This window comes from Sardina pilchardus, chromosome 22 (assembly GCF_963854185.1).
Source record: "Sardina pilchardus chromosome 22, fSarPil1.1, whole genome shotgun sequence".
Taxonomy (NCBI): domain Eukaryota; kingdom Metazoa; phylum Chordata; class Actinopteri; order Clupeiformes; family Clupeidae; genus Sardina; species Sardina pilchardus.
This window is the reverse complement of record NC_085015.1, coordinates 10316703-10336255: the sequence shown is the minus strand read 5'-3', so window position 1 is coordinate 10336255 and position 19553 is coordinate 10316703. Positions and strand designations below refer to the sequence as shown.

Genomic DNA, 19553 nt, shown 5'->3' with positions numbered 1-19553 from the left:
TAACACCCTCCCACCATAGACTGTAAAACACACACATACACACACACACACACACACACACTCCCCAACACCCCCGCCCCAAAACAAGTCTTCTCATCTTGGTCTCAACTCAACTCAACTCTGGGGGGTTTCCAGACCCCTCTGATTGGAGCGCGAGGCCATTTGGCTAATTGCTGGAGCCCGCCTCACAGAGAGGTGCTGGAGGCTACTTATTACCACGCTCATATTTCATCTCCCCCAGTGCACACACTCAGCGCAGCGCTCGCCTCCGAGAGGCTTGCGATTATTATTATTAGCATAATTACGGGCGCTAAACGGACACAGTCAGCGAGCGACGGAGAGAGACGCGGGACGGGAGGAAGGTATACAGGCAGATGAACACTCACAAAGGCAACACGTGGATGGAGGCCCAGCCATAAGGATGCTGATGAGAGTGAGAGTGAAGTGATGGAAGTGACGGGTGTTGTGGTAGTGTAGTGATTAAGGCTAGTGTGCATTAGCCTGAAAGTAGTGGGTTCAAATCCCGGCTTCCACCATTACTGCCCTTGAGCAAGCCACATACTGTAACCCCGAGTTACTCGGGACAATGTAACCACGTTCAGAAAAGTAATTGTGGGCCCCACCCGTGGCGCAATAGGCTGGGGCACCTGCACCGCACGCCGGCGCCCCGGGTTCGATTCCCGCCCCGTGGTCCTTTCCGGATCCCACCCCAGCTCTTTCTCCCGCTCGCTTCCTGTCATTCTCTACTGTCCTGTCCAATTAAAGGCATAAAAAGTCCAAAAAATAACCTTTAAAAAAAAAAGAAAAGTAATTGTGTGCACATCCCACCTTCTGGCAGGTGCAGGACAAATGAAACTTACTCCAGTGAAAAAATTTTATGTCCGTAACACTGCTTTAAACTCTCAGATTTAATATTAGAAGCATAGTTTGGAATATAATTTTTCGCTGGACAATGTATGCCCGTGTAATATAAATGACATGTGTACAAATGTATGTCACTTTGGGCAACAGGGTCTGCTAAATTAATGTAGAAACAAAAGACTAGACGTTTTTGAAGAAGAGAGTGTTTTTGTTGTGTATGATTCGAGGCTATGTCTTGGGGAAGCTGAATATTCCAATATCAACGGCTTTGCCTGCACTATACTTTGCTATACACAAATCCCATTTAAAACAAATCCCCAGGCTTTGGCCCGATGAAAGAGATCGAGACTGATGAGAGGGGTGATTTGAAGTTGATCAGTAAAAACAGAGATTTCAATCATACTCTGACAGTCATAGGTGAGGCTGATTGTGGCACTCGATCTGTCTAAGAGGGGAGGAACACATATCAGCCGCCTTAATAATTAGCGAAGCCCTCGGGCAAAAGGACAAAATCAAGACTAAATACGACGAGGATGGGAGGATGGATGGAACAGAGGATGATGGTGAAAAGAAACTGAGTTAGAGGAGTCACAGAAATAATACTCTTAGATTTTGAAAGCAGTAGGCAATTAGGGTTGTAGCACTTGGACTGCAGGATTCCACAAAGGGTTGCAACACTTTAACATAACGGCCATGAGATTTCTATTAAGAAATCCAAACCATTGCAAATACTATAATTATATCACAGGTCCCAACATAATCATATCTTAGCACAAATACTGTCTCCATTAAAATTCCTGGGGCTTCCAGCGATATCCACACCCTTGTGTTATCTGCACAAAGCTTTATGAACCCTTTCATTCCACGGCTATGAAAAGGTAAAGATGACTATTCAAAGGTCAATATGTTGACGGTCTGCCATTTGTGCCTGCACGTGCATTGTGATGCTTTGACGGGCGCCTCCTCATAATCAATCCACCCGAGCTGAGATGACACATCGCTCTCCAAGCTGCCATTTAAATGCAGTCCACTAACCTCTCTGACCACAGAAGGCTGGAATAAATCAGCTAATGGTGTTGGTTAAGACCTGCTGTATGTATGAAGAAGTGCCCATCTAAAGGATTGGCCTGATGACCGTCATATCTAATCATATATTAAATAAGGCTTATGATAAGCGTGGCGTTAATGTCAGAGGACAGCGGGACCGTAAGCCTCTTTACAAACGCAAAGACCTCTTTAGTAGTCTGCGGGCATTCATTCTTAAATCTTATTCAGTGTCATGGTGCATGTGTGTGTGTGTGTGTGTGTGTTTGTTTTGTGTGTGATCCCTGAACCAGACAGTCTGGACACTAAACAGTAACTGTGGCAGGAAAAGAGGAAGTATGCTGTCAAGCATCAAGAGCCGTTTCAAACAAAAAGCACTCCTGCCTATACACACACACACACACACACACACACACACACACACACACACACACACACACACACACACACACACACACACACACACACACACACAGACACACACACACACACACACACGCACACACACACACGCCCACACACACACACACACACACACAATGATCTTAATTGACTTTTTACTCTGTGGAGACTGTAGCTTTATTATGACTTTTCAATCTATTACCATGATGGTTCTTCATTACTGACTTATTGGCCTGTACTCAACCAGGGACCGAGGGATCCATTACATACAGCTAAGACAGCAGCATGGGAGGAAGAGGAGGAGGAGGAGGAGGAGGAAGAGGAGGAGGCGGAGGAATAAAAAGTTAATTTGCAAAGCAATTATGCTGCTGTGTGTCCACGGCCAATATGGTGACTGGGCATCAGAGCCGAACCAAAGGGGGGGAACGCCGAGCGCGGAGGGGCCCCCGTCTGAGCTGTGAAGGTTATGCGCTGTTTCGCCCTTCTGCTGTTTATCGAGGTCTCACCTGCGCCTCTTCAGCAGATAACGGCGGCCATTAATCCAGACGCGGGGCCCAGAGATCGGCTGCTTCGCATTATCGCCCGAGCGCTCAGCTGTGACCGGAGGGCATCGCAACGAACGGCCTTCAAAGGGGCAGGACAGGGTGGAGCCCTGTGATTGTGTCGCAAAAAAACAACAACAACGACACAAAAACGTGCTGCCTGGACAATGAGAGCGTAGCCTTTCTAAACAACAATACTACAGTGCTACTATAACAAGAAGTGGCCTTTCTAAACAACAATACTACAGTGCTACTATAACAAGAAGTGGCCTTTCTAAACAACAATACTACAGTGCTACTATAACAAGAAGTGGCCTTTCTAAACAACAATACTACAGTGCTACTATAACAAGAAGTGGCCTTTCTAAACAACAATACTACAGTGCTACTATAACAAGAAGTGGCCTTTCTAAACAACAATACTACAGTACTACTATAACAAGAAGTGGCCTTTCTAAACAACAATACTACAGTGCCACTATAACAAGAAGTGGCCTTTCTAAACAACAATACCACAGTACTACTATAACAAGAAGTGGGATATGCGCATTTGTAAAGACATTTGTAATGGCTGGTTGTTTGAGAGGTTGCTGTTACAGCTTGTCAACTCCCATCTAAGAGAGATAATGGGGATGTGGTATATTGAACGTGTGTGTGCGGTGTGGGCATTGCGTATGATGTGTGTGTGTGTGTGTGTGTGTGTGTGTATGTGCGTGTGTGTGCGTGTCGATGAACTCGACACACGCTTATACTTTTTATTCCACAAGTGAAGTTCCACGGAAAAATAAAGGTCAATAAAGAATTGATTTAATTGATTTAGAGATAAGACCCCCCCCCCCCCCCCACACCCCACACACACACACACACCCCATCCGTTTCTCAAGATCGTCAATGAGGTGGCGGTGGTGGGGGGTTGTGGGGGCAACTCGCACCACTTCCGCTGAATAGCCCAGACAATTGCATAAGTGAGATTATGCCTTCTAATGAAACACTTCTGCTGTTACCAAGCAACAGGGACATCCGATCCATATAAGATATAGGTGCATGACACTGCATTTAAGTGGAGGGATACGACCCTGAAGACACGGCGCTGTTTGGGGACAGTGTTTGTGCTTCACTGGCACAACAAAAGTAGTCCCCTATGGATGGATCAAGGCATGGCGGGGGGGGGGGGGGGGGGACAAAACAAACCGTGGGCACTGGAGAGGTTCTGAGCGACGCATTCAACGGGGGAGTATGAATTAGACTGTTTTGCAATAAATGACAGCATGAATTGCATTCAGAAAGAATGGGGGCCTAAAGAAGAAATCTGATGAATGGGAGTCAAGAAGAGAGAGAGAGAGAGAGAGAGAGAGAAAGAGTACAGAAAGTACACTCTTAGAAAAAAAGGTGCTATATAGAACCAAAAAACCCTTCATATATGGCACCCATAAACCATTTTAAAGGGTCCATCAACGGAACCCCTAAGGGTTCTTTAATGCCTGCATGGTTCTATAGCACCCCGAGAACCCTTTCTTTAAGAGTGCAGAGAAAGAGAAACTAACCACAATACACTCATCCCCTACACGTTACATTAGCACCAGTAGACGCCAGTGGACACCACCGTGCCGTTCATCCCCCTGACTACGGGAGCTTTCACTCGCCTTTTTTTTTTTTTTTGGCAGCTGGGTCGAGCTGATGGTTGCCACTCGATTGCATAATTACTGCAGAAATGACTCACCCGCGAGGATGACAAATGGTGACAATGTTTAATTTATGCTCAGTGATTAATAGGTCCACGGATAGATAGTGATACTTCAGAAACCAGTCGGCTCATGAAACAGAGTAACGAATATTCTTGAGAGGGATGATCCCAGATCTGAGCAGATCTTACCCATTACTGACATAAAGTGAGATTTTCCAAGTTATCTGATTAAATATGCAGTAATTCAATTATGTAACAATTATCATTCATTCTCTCTCTCTCTCTCACACACACACCCACACACAGACACACACGCACCGCACGCACACACACGCACACACACGTGCACACACACACATGCACACGCACACACGCACACGCACACGCACACAAACACGCACACGCACACACACACACACACGTGCACACACACACACACACACACACACACAAACACACAACAAGTATTCTACACGTATTGAGGTGTAGTCTCAATTTGTCTCAGGACTGCCTCCCAACATGTTGTGGTCTGGTGGTTGTATACCAGTCATGGGATCGTCTTGAAGTTCCTGACAGTGCATGCGTGTGGTTCAGAATTCAATTAGACATTACTGGAGCACTACAAACTCTTTTAGAATGCCATGTATATCACCATTACCGTTTTATGACATTGGACCAACTGGACTTTCTCCTTAGAGATTGACTATTTATTGGGCTGCAAACCATATAGACCCTTTCAATCTCAAGTTCCTCAAGGATTTCCGGTCAACACTCAAAACCAAAGCAGATACTTTGAAAGGAAAATTTCAAACTTCGGACTTACTTTTTTATTATTATTTGTCCCAAAGTTACCATTAGCTCAATGTTGTTTTCTGTGCCACTGGAAATGCCTTTAAAGGGTCTATAAAACTTGTACAAAATGTACAAAAAACAATCAATCTATTCCTCCATGGATCCATCTATGCGTCATTCCCTCATCCATCCGTCTTCCTCTAAGCTTATACTATATACTGTATATATATATTTCAAAAGCAGAAGGCTGATAAAGTAAGGCATCCCCTCCCTTGCTGGCTGACAAACAAAATTACAGAGCAGCTCCCTTCCCTTCTGACCAATAATCGCATTTGTGATGGGGAGTTTGACCTGAATATGTCTTAAATGCAACCGCACCTCACTTAATCCTGGCCATCTCCTGAAGATAACCCAGCACTGCACCGTCACAAAGTCAAACGCACACAGACGCACACACGCGTACTAGCACACACACATGCACACGCACACACACACGTACACACACACTACGTGTGTGAATGGTGGTCCTCAATCAATAATAAACAGATGGGTATATATGATCACTTGATTGACAAACTCAGTTATCAGAGCTGTAATCAACATCACCGCAGAAGTAGCAGAAAATCATCCAATTTGCCATGATTTCAAGAGCTTTGTTTTTCATGGGTGGCTCATCAAGGATGTGCAAGAGAGAGAGAGAGAGTGTGTGCGTGTGTGGGGGGGAGGGGGGGGGGAGGATGTTGAGAGAGGCAGACCCCTGCCCAGACCTCTCCAGAATACACTCTGAAGGGGACTTAAAGGCCGGCAGATGGCTCACCCAGAGCATGCAGCATCCTCTCCTTTTATGTTTAAATGGTCAAATGGTGAATGTACTCTGCATTACAACATCAAGAGTTTGTTTTTCGTTAAGTTTTCAAAGAGAAAAGCTTTACGGAACGCCCAGTAGCGCTGAGATTTGCCTCTTTCCGTAGCGCCTTCACTATTACATTATGGCTTTGGGATGGAAAAGAACATATTTTCCAGTGACACAACAACACATATGGTGCATCTTGAAGAAAGTCACAGAATTAGCCTACATACAAAGTCAATTATATTTCACTTAAAACTGGTACATTAAATTATCACTACTGCTTACGATGCGATTAAGCAATAACGCCATTTAGGCTTCTTGAATATTCCTCTCATACTGTTGTGCTACAGTATACACTACTGTAAAAATACCTCCAATACACCCACACACACACACACACACACCTTTGAGGTAAAAACTCAGTTTTTTCCTCATGAACAGTGGCATGCCACCAGCATCTGCCTCTTTGAAGGGTAAAATGCCACCGAGCCAACCATGCCCACTGTAGGGGCCAAGGGCTTTTGAAGGTCAGTAGCCTGGTAGTTGGCAAAGGAAGCAGTGGTCACATCAGCTGACAGTGAGAAGCAGAGATACCCTGTGTGCTTGTTGGGAAGAAATATCTATTCATTCACGGTTCCAGTTTCATCCAAGGGAGTCGTTTCAAGCGAAATGCCAATTGCAAGACCGCAATCTCCTCTTAGTCCATTTTGGTGACAGTTTCAATTAAATGTTTGGATTTGTGAGTCTGTGTGTGCATTGCAATCTGGTCTTGAATATCCCTCTTAAATGGTGTGCCACTTTCAGGAAACTGAGCTGAAGTGATAGCTTGTAGCTGTCTTATTAAAAATTGTAGAGGAAAGAATTGAGATGTGGAAAGAAAAGTGGTAGTAGGTTGCAACGCCGTATGTGTATATTTTTGTATCCCATGCTTCATGTAAATACGATCTGATTGTGAGCCGAAGTTGTGACAGACTCATTTGTTAAAGCTTCGCAAAACCTCTTTATCTTCAAAAGAATGACCGTGTGGAAGCAAACCAGATATTTCTTTATCAGCAAAGTCAAACCCAACTGTCGGAAATGTAATGCATTTCCTATTTCCAAAGCTTTCACACATAATACAGAGGGAAAAAAACAAGTGTACCCTGACCTCAGAAAACCCAGACTTGTTTACTAAAGGTGGACATACTAAAAATGCCCACATAGTCACCATACAATTCGTTTTAAATTAACAGCTAGACAGAGGGATTGTTCACTAACACATAGCAGTAACCAAATGGGTAGGCCTGTCCAGTTTGCTATTTCTATCCATGAACCACTATAAAGGTGTTTGAATAGGAAAATAGTAAAAGCAATGGTGGGCTATGTCATATTTCATACAGATACTGAAGATTGAGAACTGTAGTCCATTTTATTAACGCTGAATAGAATAGCCTATGCTATCTTTATGGACTGTAAATCTGTTAAGTAAGGATATCTGATGCCAACAGGTAGCAAACAATATGAACCTGTCAAACTAAAAAGACCTCGTTCAAGGAACGTAATAGACGATTATTAATGGGAAAACAATCAACTTGTTGATGAGAATTGCCCTGCCCTGTGACACAAGTCGTCTCTCTTTCCGTTAGTTTCTCCACAGACGGGCAGAAAGCAGGCTGGTTTGTGTTGGAGAGAGAGAGACAATATCCTATACAGCATGAACTTTCCGCTAGTGGCACGCCGCGCGACAAACAACCACATGCCTCACTGTAAAGCAGCCGTTTGGCTTCGGTGAGACCTTTCAGCAATGTCTCGCAGAATTCAGAGAACAGTGTTTGACAGGGGACAGAACAGGAGCAACAGCTGACGAGAGGGGTGTGTAGACAAGCTATGGCCGGGCAGACCTATTCCTGACTCTGGCTGGAAGTCAAATCCAAGAGGAGGAAACATTGTTGCAGCTCGCGCCTTCGCAAATCGCTTTACTCGTGTTAATTAGCGCAGCTTTAGTGCTTATTTTTTGTGTGGCAATGCTTGAGAAATATGTAAATAACATTTCTGAATTTTGTTTAGAAGTGTCAGTGTTGCAGTACAAAACGTTATGGTGGTCTAATCTGATAAATTATGTAGATGTATTAATCTAACATAAAATTACTGATTGTCGTAAAATGCATGTTACATGTCTGCATACAGTACACGCACGACCGGATGCGCGGAATATGTTCCTTGGAGAGCGAATGCGCACGTCATAGAAAATCTAGGCTATATTTCCGTTAATGTTCATGTTGGGAAACTTTAGAGGTGATACGAACAACAAGTGGTAGAAGCAAAGAGATTCAGCAACTGGCCTATAACACCAAACTATAGGCCTATATCTGGTGGAGAGCGAATATGTTTACTTTACGCGCAAATGCGCCCACGCACGACGCTTAGCCTACTTTCTAGAATAATTCATTGTGCTATGTCAGACAGTGATGTTGCCCTGTTTTCACACTTTGACAGTTGTGTGCGCGCTTGTGTGATGGGAATGATGTAATTGTCATCCCATGGCCGTAAATCCCATCTTTTAGAGGGTTTCTAATGTGTACCTATGCAAACGCTTCGTGGAAATAATCGTGCACTGAAAGAGAATTATGATTAAAGAGATGTGACATTTCAAGTACAGAACAGATGGAATAGATGGAATACCATAAAAGTCAGAAATTACCTTCTTTTTGACGTTACAGTGGCAACACACAGTCCACAGGTATTTCAGAGTTCGCCATAAAAGTATGATGAATAAACCTCCAAAGAAAGTGACCATGGACGAAGCAAGGAATGCCCACCACATGCGCTGACCATTATCGCAGGGCACGTCGGCCGAATACGGGATGATCACGTCCATCTTGGACATATGGATAGAGGACGTCCCCGGCTTAAAATTGCCACTTTTATAATTAGTCATTATACTATTGCCAGTGCCAACAGAACGGTTGCCATCCTCAAGAACTAACATCCAGAGGTTTGAGAGGAGCACCTGTCAGCGCCCCCTAACCCATGTTCAGCCATGTTGCTTCAGCTGCCACCCCTTTCCTTCGATACGGTCTCATCAATTCTCCTTTATACAAATCAGTACCCAGAGTAACCAGTGACGCACAGCCGAGTGTAACTTCGTCCAAATCGCCACTTGTACTCCACCTCCAAACGCATCAGGTCCTTCACGAAACGTTCCGAGTGTGCCGTGTTCAATTTCCAGATGAAAAACAAATTGTTCAAATATTCATATTTCAGTTTCCTTGTAATTATTCCCAAGGCACGCTCAGCAAGCTTGATGACCGCGAATCGCTCTTTAGAATGTAAATGACATTTACATATCGAACGGAACAGTAGTGTCAAACAGACGTTTTCCAAACTCCACCTTGTCGATAACCTCAGTTTAGCCCGACTGCTGATTTTCTCCGAGCCTTGTATCTTCTAACCGTGGAGCGCGGTCCAGATTCACAGTCGTTTCGTGAATAATCCGTAAAGTACTGGCCAACATGTAAATGTAACTGTTGTTCTTTTTCTGCTCATCTAGCGTCGCCAGACGCCAGCTGATATTCCCTGTCAACTGCAACTCAGCGGGGGAGATTTACAGGTACGAAGGCGGAGTCTAAACACAAAACCCGCTTGTGAAGAAGCCAGTAACACTAGACGCTGACGGCACCCCAATGTCTAGTTTGCAATAGAAATAAGAAACGCATATTTATTTCATGCCGTTAACGTCAACATGCCCAGACTTAAATTTCAAAACAAAGCGGCTCTGTACTGGTGGAGCTGTAAAGAGCGGAAATGCACTTGATTTGCAGCTCCGGTTTGAGAGGATGAGACCAAAACGATGCTTAGGCTATTTACTTCACCGCAACATTATGGATTTATCATTAAGAAATATTTTTGCGCATCTGTTTTGCACAGACACTATCAATGGCAAAGAATTATGAGGAAGTATAGGCTACTTTACGATTATGGTACAACTGAAAGGGAAACATGTTTTCATCACTTCATCCTGAGAGGAAGTGAACTCCATTTGAAAACCTGTTGAGCGCTACAGCGACTGATGCGACCACCCTCCTCCGAAGCGCACGATTTAGCATTAACCACTGGCAGACCTTGACGGCGAGGCTAAACATGGTGTCATCTTCTTGACCTTTTTCATTATGATTGGTAAGATTTGTCCCGTCGCTAGGTCATTCTCAACCATCTTCAGATTGGTAGTATTTTAGATACGGTGCCCGTCACTGATCATCAGCGAATTATAAAAAGGGAATGGGCAACTTTTGTAATTCGTATCGTAAAATATAATTTTTCTTGAAATAAGTACGCTAGCAAATGGAATACGACATCATCTGAAATACGAAGTCATTCGGCTTTGGTGAATAGCCCAGTATAGCTATAGCCAATAGCTAAGTGATGCGATGTTTAGTCTAGTCCACACATATGGTAGGCCATGGTAGGCCACAGTTGGTCACAGTTTAGATAAGATGTGGAGTATTTGCAATTTTTCCCTCATCTCCTCCCTTTCAGAAAATGTTTAGGGTCAGAACCAGGCTACCATATGATCCCAATTTATGTAGTTATTTAAGGGGGGGGGGGTATCTAATCTAATTTAAACCAAAAGCCAAGCCAGTTCTGGTTAAATGTGAAATGGAACATGATCACTTTCGTTGATTGCCTTCAGTATGAGAAACTACCCCATCTAGTGCCCAAATGAAGACTTGGCGTCTCCTTGATATCTGCATTCAGGCATGAAGAATCAAAGGTTACTTTAGGTTTGTGGTCGACAGGGATGGACCAACCGGACCCAGGCCCATGGGCCCTGAAGTTCAAGCCTCTGTTTTGAGGTCAATGCCACCTATACGAATCTGTCTGATATCTGAATAGGGCACCACATGTCACACGATGTGTGAAAATCATGCTTTGTAATCGGCATCTTTTTTTCACAGCAAGATGCCTTGAATATGTTCATTGTTATTTCATGTCTGTAAAACTCAATCTGTCCATTTCGTTCCATAAAACTCACCAAAAGTCTTCATTTAAGGGTTTTTAAACTTCCCCCGGAACCCCCTTTCATTGCAGAGTTAGGGTGGTGGTAGAGTAGAGGTTAAAGGGATATTCCGCCATTTGTGGAAATACGCTCATTTTCCACCTTCCCTCGAGCAAAACAATCGATATTTACCTTGTTCCCGTTCATCCAGCCATTCTGTGAGTCTGGCGATACAACTTTTAGCTTCAGCCTAGCATAGATCATTGAATCGTATTAGACCACTAGCTTCTCGCCTGCTAGCTTCATGTTTAAAAGTGACTAATATTTCTGGTAATTTTCCCATTTAAAACGTGTCTCCTCTCAAGTTAGAAAGTGCAATAAGACCAACTGAAAATGAAACCTAGCGTTTTTCTAGGCTGATTTGACATGGAACTACATTCTCATCTGGCGTAATAATCAAGGCAACTTGCAGCTACTGGCACTACTACTGCTTGATGTCTATGGGGACTATTTTCAGATGCTGCGTACGATATCACTGCGCCTATGGTACGTTTGCAAGTTGCCTTGATTATTACCAGTGTTGGGGAGTAACGCATTACATGTAATTGAGTTACGTAATTTAATTACAAAATAAATGTAACAGTAATATATTACAGTTACTGTAGAAAACATTGTAATTCAATTACAGGTACTTTTGAATTTTTTCTAAATTACAATTTGAATTACATCTCAATATTGTCAGCAAAACCTTGCAAAGAATATTGTATGTAAAAATAACTGTTTCCCTCCACAGCCATAGTTTGATACGGGACCTTCTGATAGGCTCTATCACGTCTACAGAGCCATCAGCGTAGGCCTACATGCCTGCCTGTAAACGTGTTAGGATTATCATTATATTATCCTCACAAAAAATGTGATGCTAATTCGTGTATTGAATGCCCTTGCTGCCTTGTGTGCTTGTACAGAACTGCTCGGCAGCCTGTAGACCAAGGCCGAAATCTTCGCATGGATTTGGGGACTATATATATCATTTAAAAATCGGAAAAGTAATCAAAAAGTAATCAAAAGTAATTAGTTACGTTACTCTGAAAAAGTAATTCAAATAGTTACACTACTATTACATTTTAAACAGGGTAACTTGTAACTGTAACACATTACATTTCTAAAGTAACCTTCCCAACACTGATTATTACGCCAGATGAGAGTGTAGTTCCATGTCATATCAGCCTAGAAAAACGCCAGGTTTCATTTTCAGTTGGTCTTATTGCACTTTCTAACTTGAGAGGAGACACGTTTTAAATGGAAAAATTATCAGAAATCTTAGTCACTTTTAAACATGAAGCTAGCAGGCGAGAAGCTAATGGTCTAATCCGATTCAGTGATCTATGCTAGGCTGAAGCTAAAAGTTGTATCGCCAGACTCACAGAATGGCTGGATGAACGGGAACAAGGTAAATATCGATTGTTTTGCTCGAGGGGAGGTGGAAAATGAGCGTATTTCCAAAAATGGCGGAATATCCCTTTAAGGACCTGGGATATATGCAGTAGCCTGAAAAGTTATGGATTCAGTTTGCACCGTTGTGTCCTTGGGCAAGGCACTTAACCCAGAGTAACTCTAGAGTCAGTGTAGTCTCTTGTAATACAATTGACAAGTGCTAAATAAAAAAATATAAATGTTCTAACTTTCTGAGTTGGGCAGGGAGGGCCTTTTCATGTCTGTGCCCAGGGGCTCATAATCTGTCGATGGTGATTGAGGTTATTATGTTCAGCTGCATCTAAAACAGAATATCTAAAACTACTTGGCCATATCACTACGAACTTGTTTAATAAAAACCTAGACTTTTTTTTTAAGGAGCTTTAAAAAAAAACCACACCCATCACCACAGACGCTTTTATAAAACTATTAAGTATCTCAGTGTGTAGACACTTTGGTAATGCGAGATCATCTCGTCAATCTGTTCTCCCTGTAACCACTTAATAATACACTATGGATATACAGTACAGTATAGAAATAGCTATTTCCATACAGGTGGCACTGAAATTAGGATCCAAAAAGTAAATATGGACAAGACACAAAGAGACCACAATTTAAGTTGTATTTATTAATTTAACATTAGATAGAGGTCATGTCTATTCATTGAGAAGAATCCCAATTTGAGCATAATGCTTACACATTTGGTGTCTTCAATTGTGAGAAATGTCTCTCTTACAGTAATCACTTACTGGAAAACCCAGCAAAGTTCTTTCGACATCACTGAAGTAATGATTCCAAATGGTTTGTTGTGAATCGATGGTCCAACCACAGGATAGCATTTTCTTAATAAAAAAAATGTGCAAGAGAACATCCCTTTTTCACTTCATGATTTAAAGTAGGAGAACGATTCCTGCTTTGTGTACAGGACATTAGTGAAATGTTAGGGACATGATATGGGGAACACACTGACGATACGCACACACACACACTTACATATGTGCACAGACACGCACACACACACACACACACACACACACACACACACACACACACACACACACACACACACACACACACACACACACACACACACACACACACACACACACACACACACACACACACACACACACACACACACACACACACACACACACCACTTGCATTTGCTTGTACAGGATAACTAGTCAACGTACCTAAAATAAAACAGCAATATGATAACAAAAATATATTTCAGAGCGTAAATGCTAGAAGGGAAAGATTCAAGTGCAAAACAGAGCCAAAATAAGAAGGGAGAGACTTGGAGATTTGGCACAATGTTATACTGAGGGACAGAATTCTGTTTTAAGACTGAGCACTGGATTCATCCTTTAGTAACATATCTGCATCTCACTTCAGAGCTACAAAACCATATTAAATAACATCAACAGTAATATCAATAATAATAATAATAATATATATATAAAAAAGTTAATCGGAAATTAACAAGGAGGGAAATATTAAATGACCATACCGTCAAAACAAATTGCACCAGTACTTTTTCTGTCCTTTAAATAGATACATTTAAAATCGACGAGAGTAAGAGACGAGGAACACAAAATACACAGGAGAAAATAAAAGACACGGGGTGATTTCCCACGGAGCGATCATCATCACTTGCTACATACATTAGACCAAGTCTGTGACCTAGCAGTGAGATTTCTACATGATTAAATCAAGAAGAGACAGACAACGGGTGTGTCATTAGGCTGTTGCATGCTGGCGACAAACATAATCTTTCCTTAGGTTGTACGTACCCCAGGCTAACGGTAGCTAATGCGTTATCAAAGGTGAACCCTCAAACAGGTCTGCTCTGACTAGTACAAAGGACAGAATCAGGGAGAGGTTTGGGATTAAAGAATGGGTGAGGTTTAAAAATTAAAAAAAAAAAAAAAAAAAACAGAGGAGAAAAACACATTCAAGTACGCAAGACAAAAGTACATAAACACAATTGTTGTTGATTGTAAACGAGTGTTTGTTTTTGCCTGAAATGAAGTGTTACTATTGTGACTGAAAGAAAAACAAAAGCTTCGGTAGTGTCAAAGTGGCCAGGGGCCGCAGTGATGCAAATGCAATAGAAATGTGAGCATGTCGTTAACAACACACACACACACACACACACACACATAAGTTTAGTCTGTTGTACCCCTTCACATCGTTAAGGTGTTTAGTGTTCGTTAACAACACACACACATAAGTTTAGTCTGTTGTACCCCTTCACATGGTCAACGTGTTAAGTGTTCTTGTAGTTGTTTAGTGTTCAGCGACGTGTTTTTGTTGGTGCTGCTGCTGTTGTTGTTGTTGTTGTTGTTGTACTAGTGTTTCAGCTGGTTGCTGTGGTAATTGTTGGTGGCGGTGTGTGATTTAAAACGGTGATCAATCGGGAATCCAGAGGACTTTGCTTTGCTCCTGATCCACGATGGTCTCGATCTGAGTGCAAATGTAGTTCAGACTCCCTGCCTGGACCACCCCTGAGAGGAGGAGAAAAAAAGCCAAACAAAAATACAAACAAAACAAAAACAAAACAAAACAAAAGGATGAGTTTAGCCCAGTTTCTTTCTAGCCAGTACAGCATGGCAGTGACTCAAGCTTCACTGGCCATGAACATTGTGGAGAGATAAACCTTTAGGCACTGTCAGACCTATCGTAACTAAATGATTATTTTTGTGTATTTGTGTTTGGTATTGTAATGTATTGTGTCTATTGTTGTGTGGTATGTCATCCTGTCTGCAATCAAATTACCCATTTTGGGACAAAGAAATAAACTGAACTGAACTGAACCTTAGACCTGCCACATGTGTCTGCCACTAGGGCTGTTGACCGGATAAATAATACTACGTGCATTTAATACAGATCAAATGAAGGTCACTGAGTCATTTCCTGTGAGTGTGAGACAGACCTGTGAAGTATTTGCTGTACTCCTGTTCTGTCTTCTGTGCAACTTCAAACTGTTCCTTGGAATGTTTTTGAGAGACTTTATCCCGCAGATACACAGGGTCCTTTTGCTCCCTGGTAGACAACAAAAACACACTTGCATCATATGGGAATTCTGGTAATATGGTAGCTTTATCAACCGGGTCTTTTTATTGTCTTTTTTCCATAACTGACAATGATGTCAAGACTACATAAACAGGGACGTCTTAGGTCCCACAGGAGATGGCAACTTTCAGGGATACAGTTCGAGATGCATGCAACATCAAATACCCCACACACACACACACACACACACACACACACACACACACACACACACACACACACACACACACACACACACACACACACACACACACACACACACACACACACACACACACACACACACACACACACACACACACACACACACACGAGAAGTAACACTGCATAAAGAGTGGAATAGTTTCTACAGGCAGTAGAAGCGGTCTAGATTGTCACTGAAAGAGCAAAGCATCAAAGCGGTAGAAGGAAGGGGGGGGGGAAGCCTTTGAAGCAAATGCTAATTCAAGGTTACTGACGGCGTCAGATATCTTTGCTAGAGAGATGCAGACTCACTTGATCTGCTTGGCATTCTTGTAGCGTATGAAGATGACGATGGGGTAGATGTGAACGCTGTGCAGGCGCTCGATGGCGTGGGGGGCGATGTCCAGCAGGCAGTGGCAGTCCTGGAGGGGGGGGGGGGGGCACAGAGACACAGGTGAGTTTAGTTCCAGTGTAGAGGCACTAACTATAGTAGTGTCTGCAAGTGCTAAGAAATATGTGTGTTCATGATGCGTTCATGAGCAACTGGGAAGTGGGAGAATTCTGGATTTTTGGGGGTGTACACAGTACTTCACACCTGAACTAGGAATGTCCCAGTTTGAAGTGGGGACTTTGGGAGAGCTCCCAAGAGAATGTTTTGATGTTGCTCAACATAGTGAATGCTCTCCGTTCAGAAGTGGGGAGTTTAGAAGTGGGAACCTTCCCACTTCCCAGCCGCATGAACGCACTAGTACTGACATGACTGACCGACATATTGTAGAGAAATAAAATTGTGAATTAGACAAAATACAGGACAACCCTCACAACACTGCCCAACCACCTCCTCCCCTCTAAAGTTAGCCATTACAAACAAACAAACAAACAAACACATAAAGAAATCAAACATTACCTGCTTCTCGGTCACCTCCTTGATGGAGGCCACAGTGGTCACATCAAAATGGCCACTCCTGCGCTTGTAGTCAATAAATAGGCAGTCCTTCACACCTCTCTCTATGGCCTGCTGGGATGCCTTCATTACCTCTGCACGAAGAAAGACAGATTGGAATTAGACAAACCAGTTCAGCATGATAACACAATCTGCATGTGGAGCTTCTTTGATCTTGGCAACAGTTGAATGGAAAACAGGCAAAATAAATGAATAATCCTATCTGACAAATACTAAGTGATACACAAGCACACTACGCTATGAATGCCAAAGTCGAAGGTTCATGCTTCACAGAGCTGAGGGTCTGATGATATTAAAATAAACCTGCATGTTGCTTATTCAGTGAACCTTGATAAAGGCTGTTTGCCGACACGTTAATAAATAACTTAAAAAGAGACCAGCGTGTGGCTATCCTGTCCTAATTCTAGAAAATGCAAATAACAGCGTAAATAATACTAATATGGACGAATTAATTAATTGGAAATGATTTATAAAAAAATGATTTATAAAAAAAAGGCAAATTAAAGTGTCCAACTCACCCAGCGGGCATCTGCAGAACTTGCAGGCGGGCTGTTTGACCAGCATGTCTTTGGTGGCCTCCACCAGGGGCCCCAGGAGCAGCACGGGCCTGGGGGAGATGCACTCCACCTTCTGGACACGCTGGTAGGCCACGTTTACACAGTCTGCACAGAGAGACACGGACAAACACACGTGAACAACACACACACGCCAACACCAACCCATTAACACAAACAGACACACGACTCACAAAACGTTAGAGCTACCTGGCTTTCGGGTGCAATTTAATGTTTCAGTACAGGAAGTACTGTTGGGACATGCGCATTCAAAAGTTTAGAGAAGGTCACATTAAGTTCACCTGTAAAGGTTATAGCGGATTTTTTAGGTTCATCCTGATATTTCATCCGAAAGACAGATATCCCTGACTTTTTGTGAGTAGTGTATATCTACACTCTCAATCCAGGCACGGAGCCTGAGCACTGAGGAGCAGTATGGAGGTGTGGGGTAGTGAAGGCTCTACTCACCCTCCATGTAGGGGATGGAGTCGGTGCTGATGGCGTCGGGGGCAGGCGTGTCCTTGCCCTCGCGCGACGTGCTGCGCTTGTGCCGGTTCTTCCTGCGGAAGAAGGAACGCCGCGCGGCTGCCGACAGGCTCCGGCTGGAGCAGGCCTCCTCCTTCCCGTCCGGAACGCTCAGCCGACGCTGGAGCTCTTGCTCCAACCTTTGATTTTTCCCAGGAGAAAATAGCGAGGAGAGTATTACTGTCTGATTCCCGGGAATGTCTTATCGTCCACCCACAGGAGAACAAGCTCTAAATATAGAAGCAGCTTTTGGACCTTGACTTGTCCCAAATTATTTCCCACCATTTTTTATCAAAATGGAGAAGTGTTGAAAAGGAGGTTTCACATTTCGCATGAATATTTCAATTTGAAACGTTAATATCACACTGTGTCAAATCGGACTGCTAAAAGACCTATTACAAATTAATTATTACAGGCTTGGTGCAGCACAGGAAACGTTATCGACTGACAATTGGTCCAAATGGGTTTGATTCCCGCCGTTACGAGTCTGAGCCACTCTGGAAAAAGGTGTCTAAATATCAGTCAACTAACTAATTAATTAATTAATAACTAATCGATAATAATTCATATACAGTGCTGTGAACAATATCTGACTGCTGCAACAGAGAGAGGGGCTATTGCTCCGCGGCTGTGGGCCTTACATGTATTTGCTGGGGATCTGGCCTCTGCCTAGTCTCTGCGCGTTCTCGTCGAGTTGCCAGGCCATCCAGTAGCCAAAGTTGCCCTTTGGTAGCGTGTCGTCCACGTACAGGATGTCGTCCTTCTTGAAGCTCAGGTCTTCGTCCACCTCGGCCATCCGGTCATAAAGTGCTCTGCTCACAAGCCACAGACAAGAGTTTAGTGAAGGCCCTTCGATGTACTTCCACGGGTAATCATTCAGACACCCATCATTAGGACTCGCTCATATTTGATACATGACTGAGAAGGAGACGATATGTCAATGCTCATTTACACACTAATGATTTCAGTTAGAGGTTAATAGTGTTCTGCCTCAAAAATGGACCACTAATCGTTCTGTCAGTGTGCCTCTTTTTCACACATCCCCAGACTGAGAAGTACCATTTATGGACTGCAGGTTAAGCATCTTTGTGGTAAAACACAACAAGCTACAGGGATAAGGGGTCAAACTACTGTGATTAATGAACAAGGACTGTCTTGACAAACTGGGGTTAATTCTATTATTGGTGGTATACATAACTGTTAAATCCACTACTGCCTAGGCTAGGTATTGCTGGCGTAACTGGATCGGCTGTGTAAGGGTAAGTGTGTGTGTGTGAGGATATGTGTGTGTGTGTGTGCGTGTGTGAGCGTGTGCGTGTGTGTGTGTGTGTACCTAATGTAGAAGCCGTCTCCAGGGGTGCCCCTGAGCATGTTGAACTCCTCCAGGCGATGCTGCACCCTCAGGGTGGCCGTGTCCAGGGGCTTCAGCATCTCCAGATACGCCTCCTCCGCCGTGCGGCCCTGCAGGCTCACCGAGCTGTACTGTAGGACACAACACACGACACGACACATTACCTCTCTGCTCACTCTCCTACACACACACACACACTCACACACACACACACACACGCACAGTACCCCCACATACACACACACTCACTCTTACCCTCTCACACACCCACCCAC

At 43.4% G+C, this 19553-nt stretch overlaps 2 protein-coding genes across 10 annotated transcripts in view; both read right to left on the bottom strand.

Moving 5' to 3' along the window:
• The window catches only part of LOC134070412 (calcium-activated potassium channel subunit alpha-1-like), a 123855-nt gene extending 114130 nt beyond the window's left edge, over nucleotides 1-9725 (bottom strand). For all 8 annotated transcript variants that reach the window (XM_062526757.1, XM_062526758.1, XM_062526760.1 and 5 more), the window contains exon 1: nucleotides 8856-9725. In XM_062526757.1, the coding sequence (XP_062382741.1) occupies nucleotides 8856-9143 (288 nt within the window). In that variant the 5' untranslated portion in view covers nucleotides 9144-9725. The remainder of the gene's footprint in view (nucleotides 1-8855) is intronic.
• Nucleotides 9726-13231: 3506 nt separating this feature from the next.
• LOC134069863 (disks large homolog 5-like) overlaps nucleotides 13232-19553 on the bottom strand; it is a 55468-nt gene continuing 49146 nt past the window's right edge. For both annotated transcript variants that reach the window (XM_062525990.1, XM_062525991.1), the window contains exons 27-34: nucleotides 19261-19409; nucleotides 18569-18739; nucleotides 17871-18067; nucleotides 17367-17510; nucleotides 16792-16922; nucleotides 16197-16306; nucleotides 15562-15671; nucleotides 13232-15133 (exon numbers count right to left, since the gene is read on the bottom strand). In XM_062525990.1, coding sequence (XP_062381974.1) covers nucleotides 15039-15133; nucleotides 15562-15671; nucleotides 16197-16306; nucleotides 16792-16922; nucleotides 17367-17510; nucleotides 17871-18067; nucleotides 18569-18739; nucleotides 19261-19409 — 1107 coding nt within the window. In that variant the 3' untranslated portion in view covers nucleotides 13232-15038. The remainder of the gene's footprint in view (nucleotides 15134-15561; nucleotides 15672-16196; nucleotides 16307-16791; nucleotides 16923-17366; nucleotides 17511-17870; nucleotides 18068-18568; nucleotides 18740-19260; nucleotides 19410-19553) is intronic.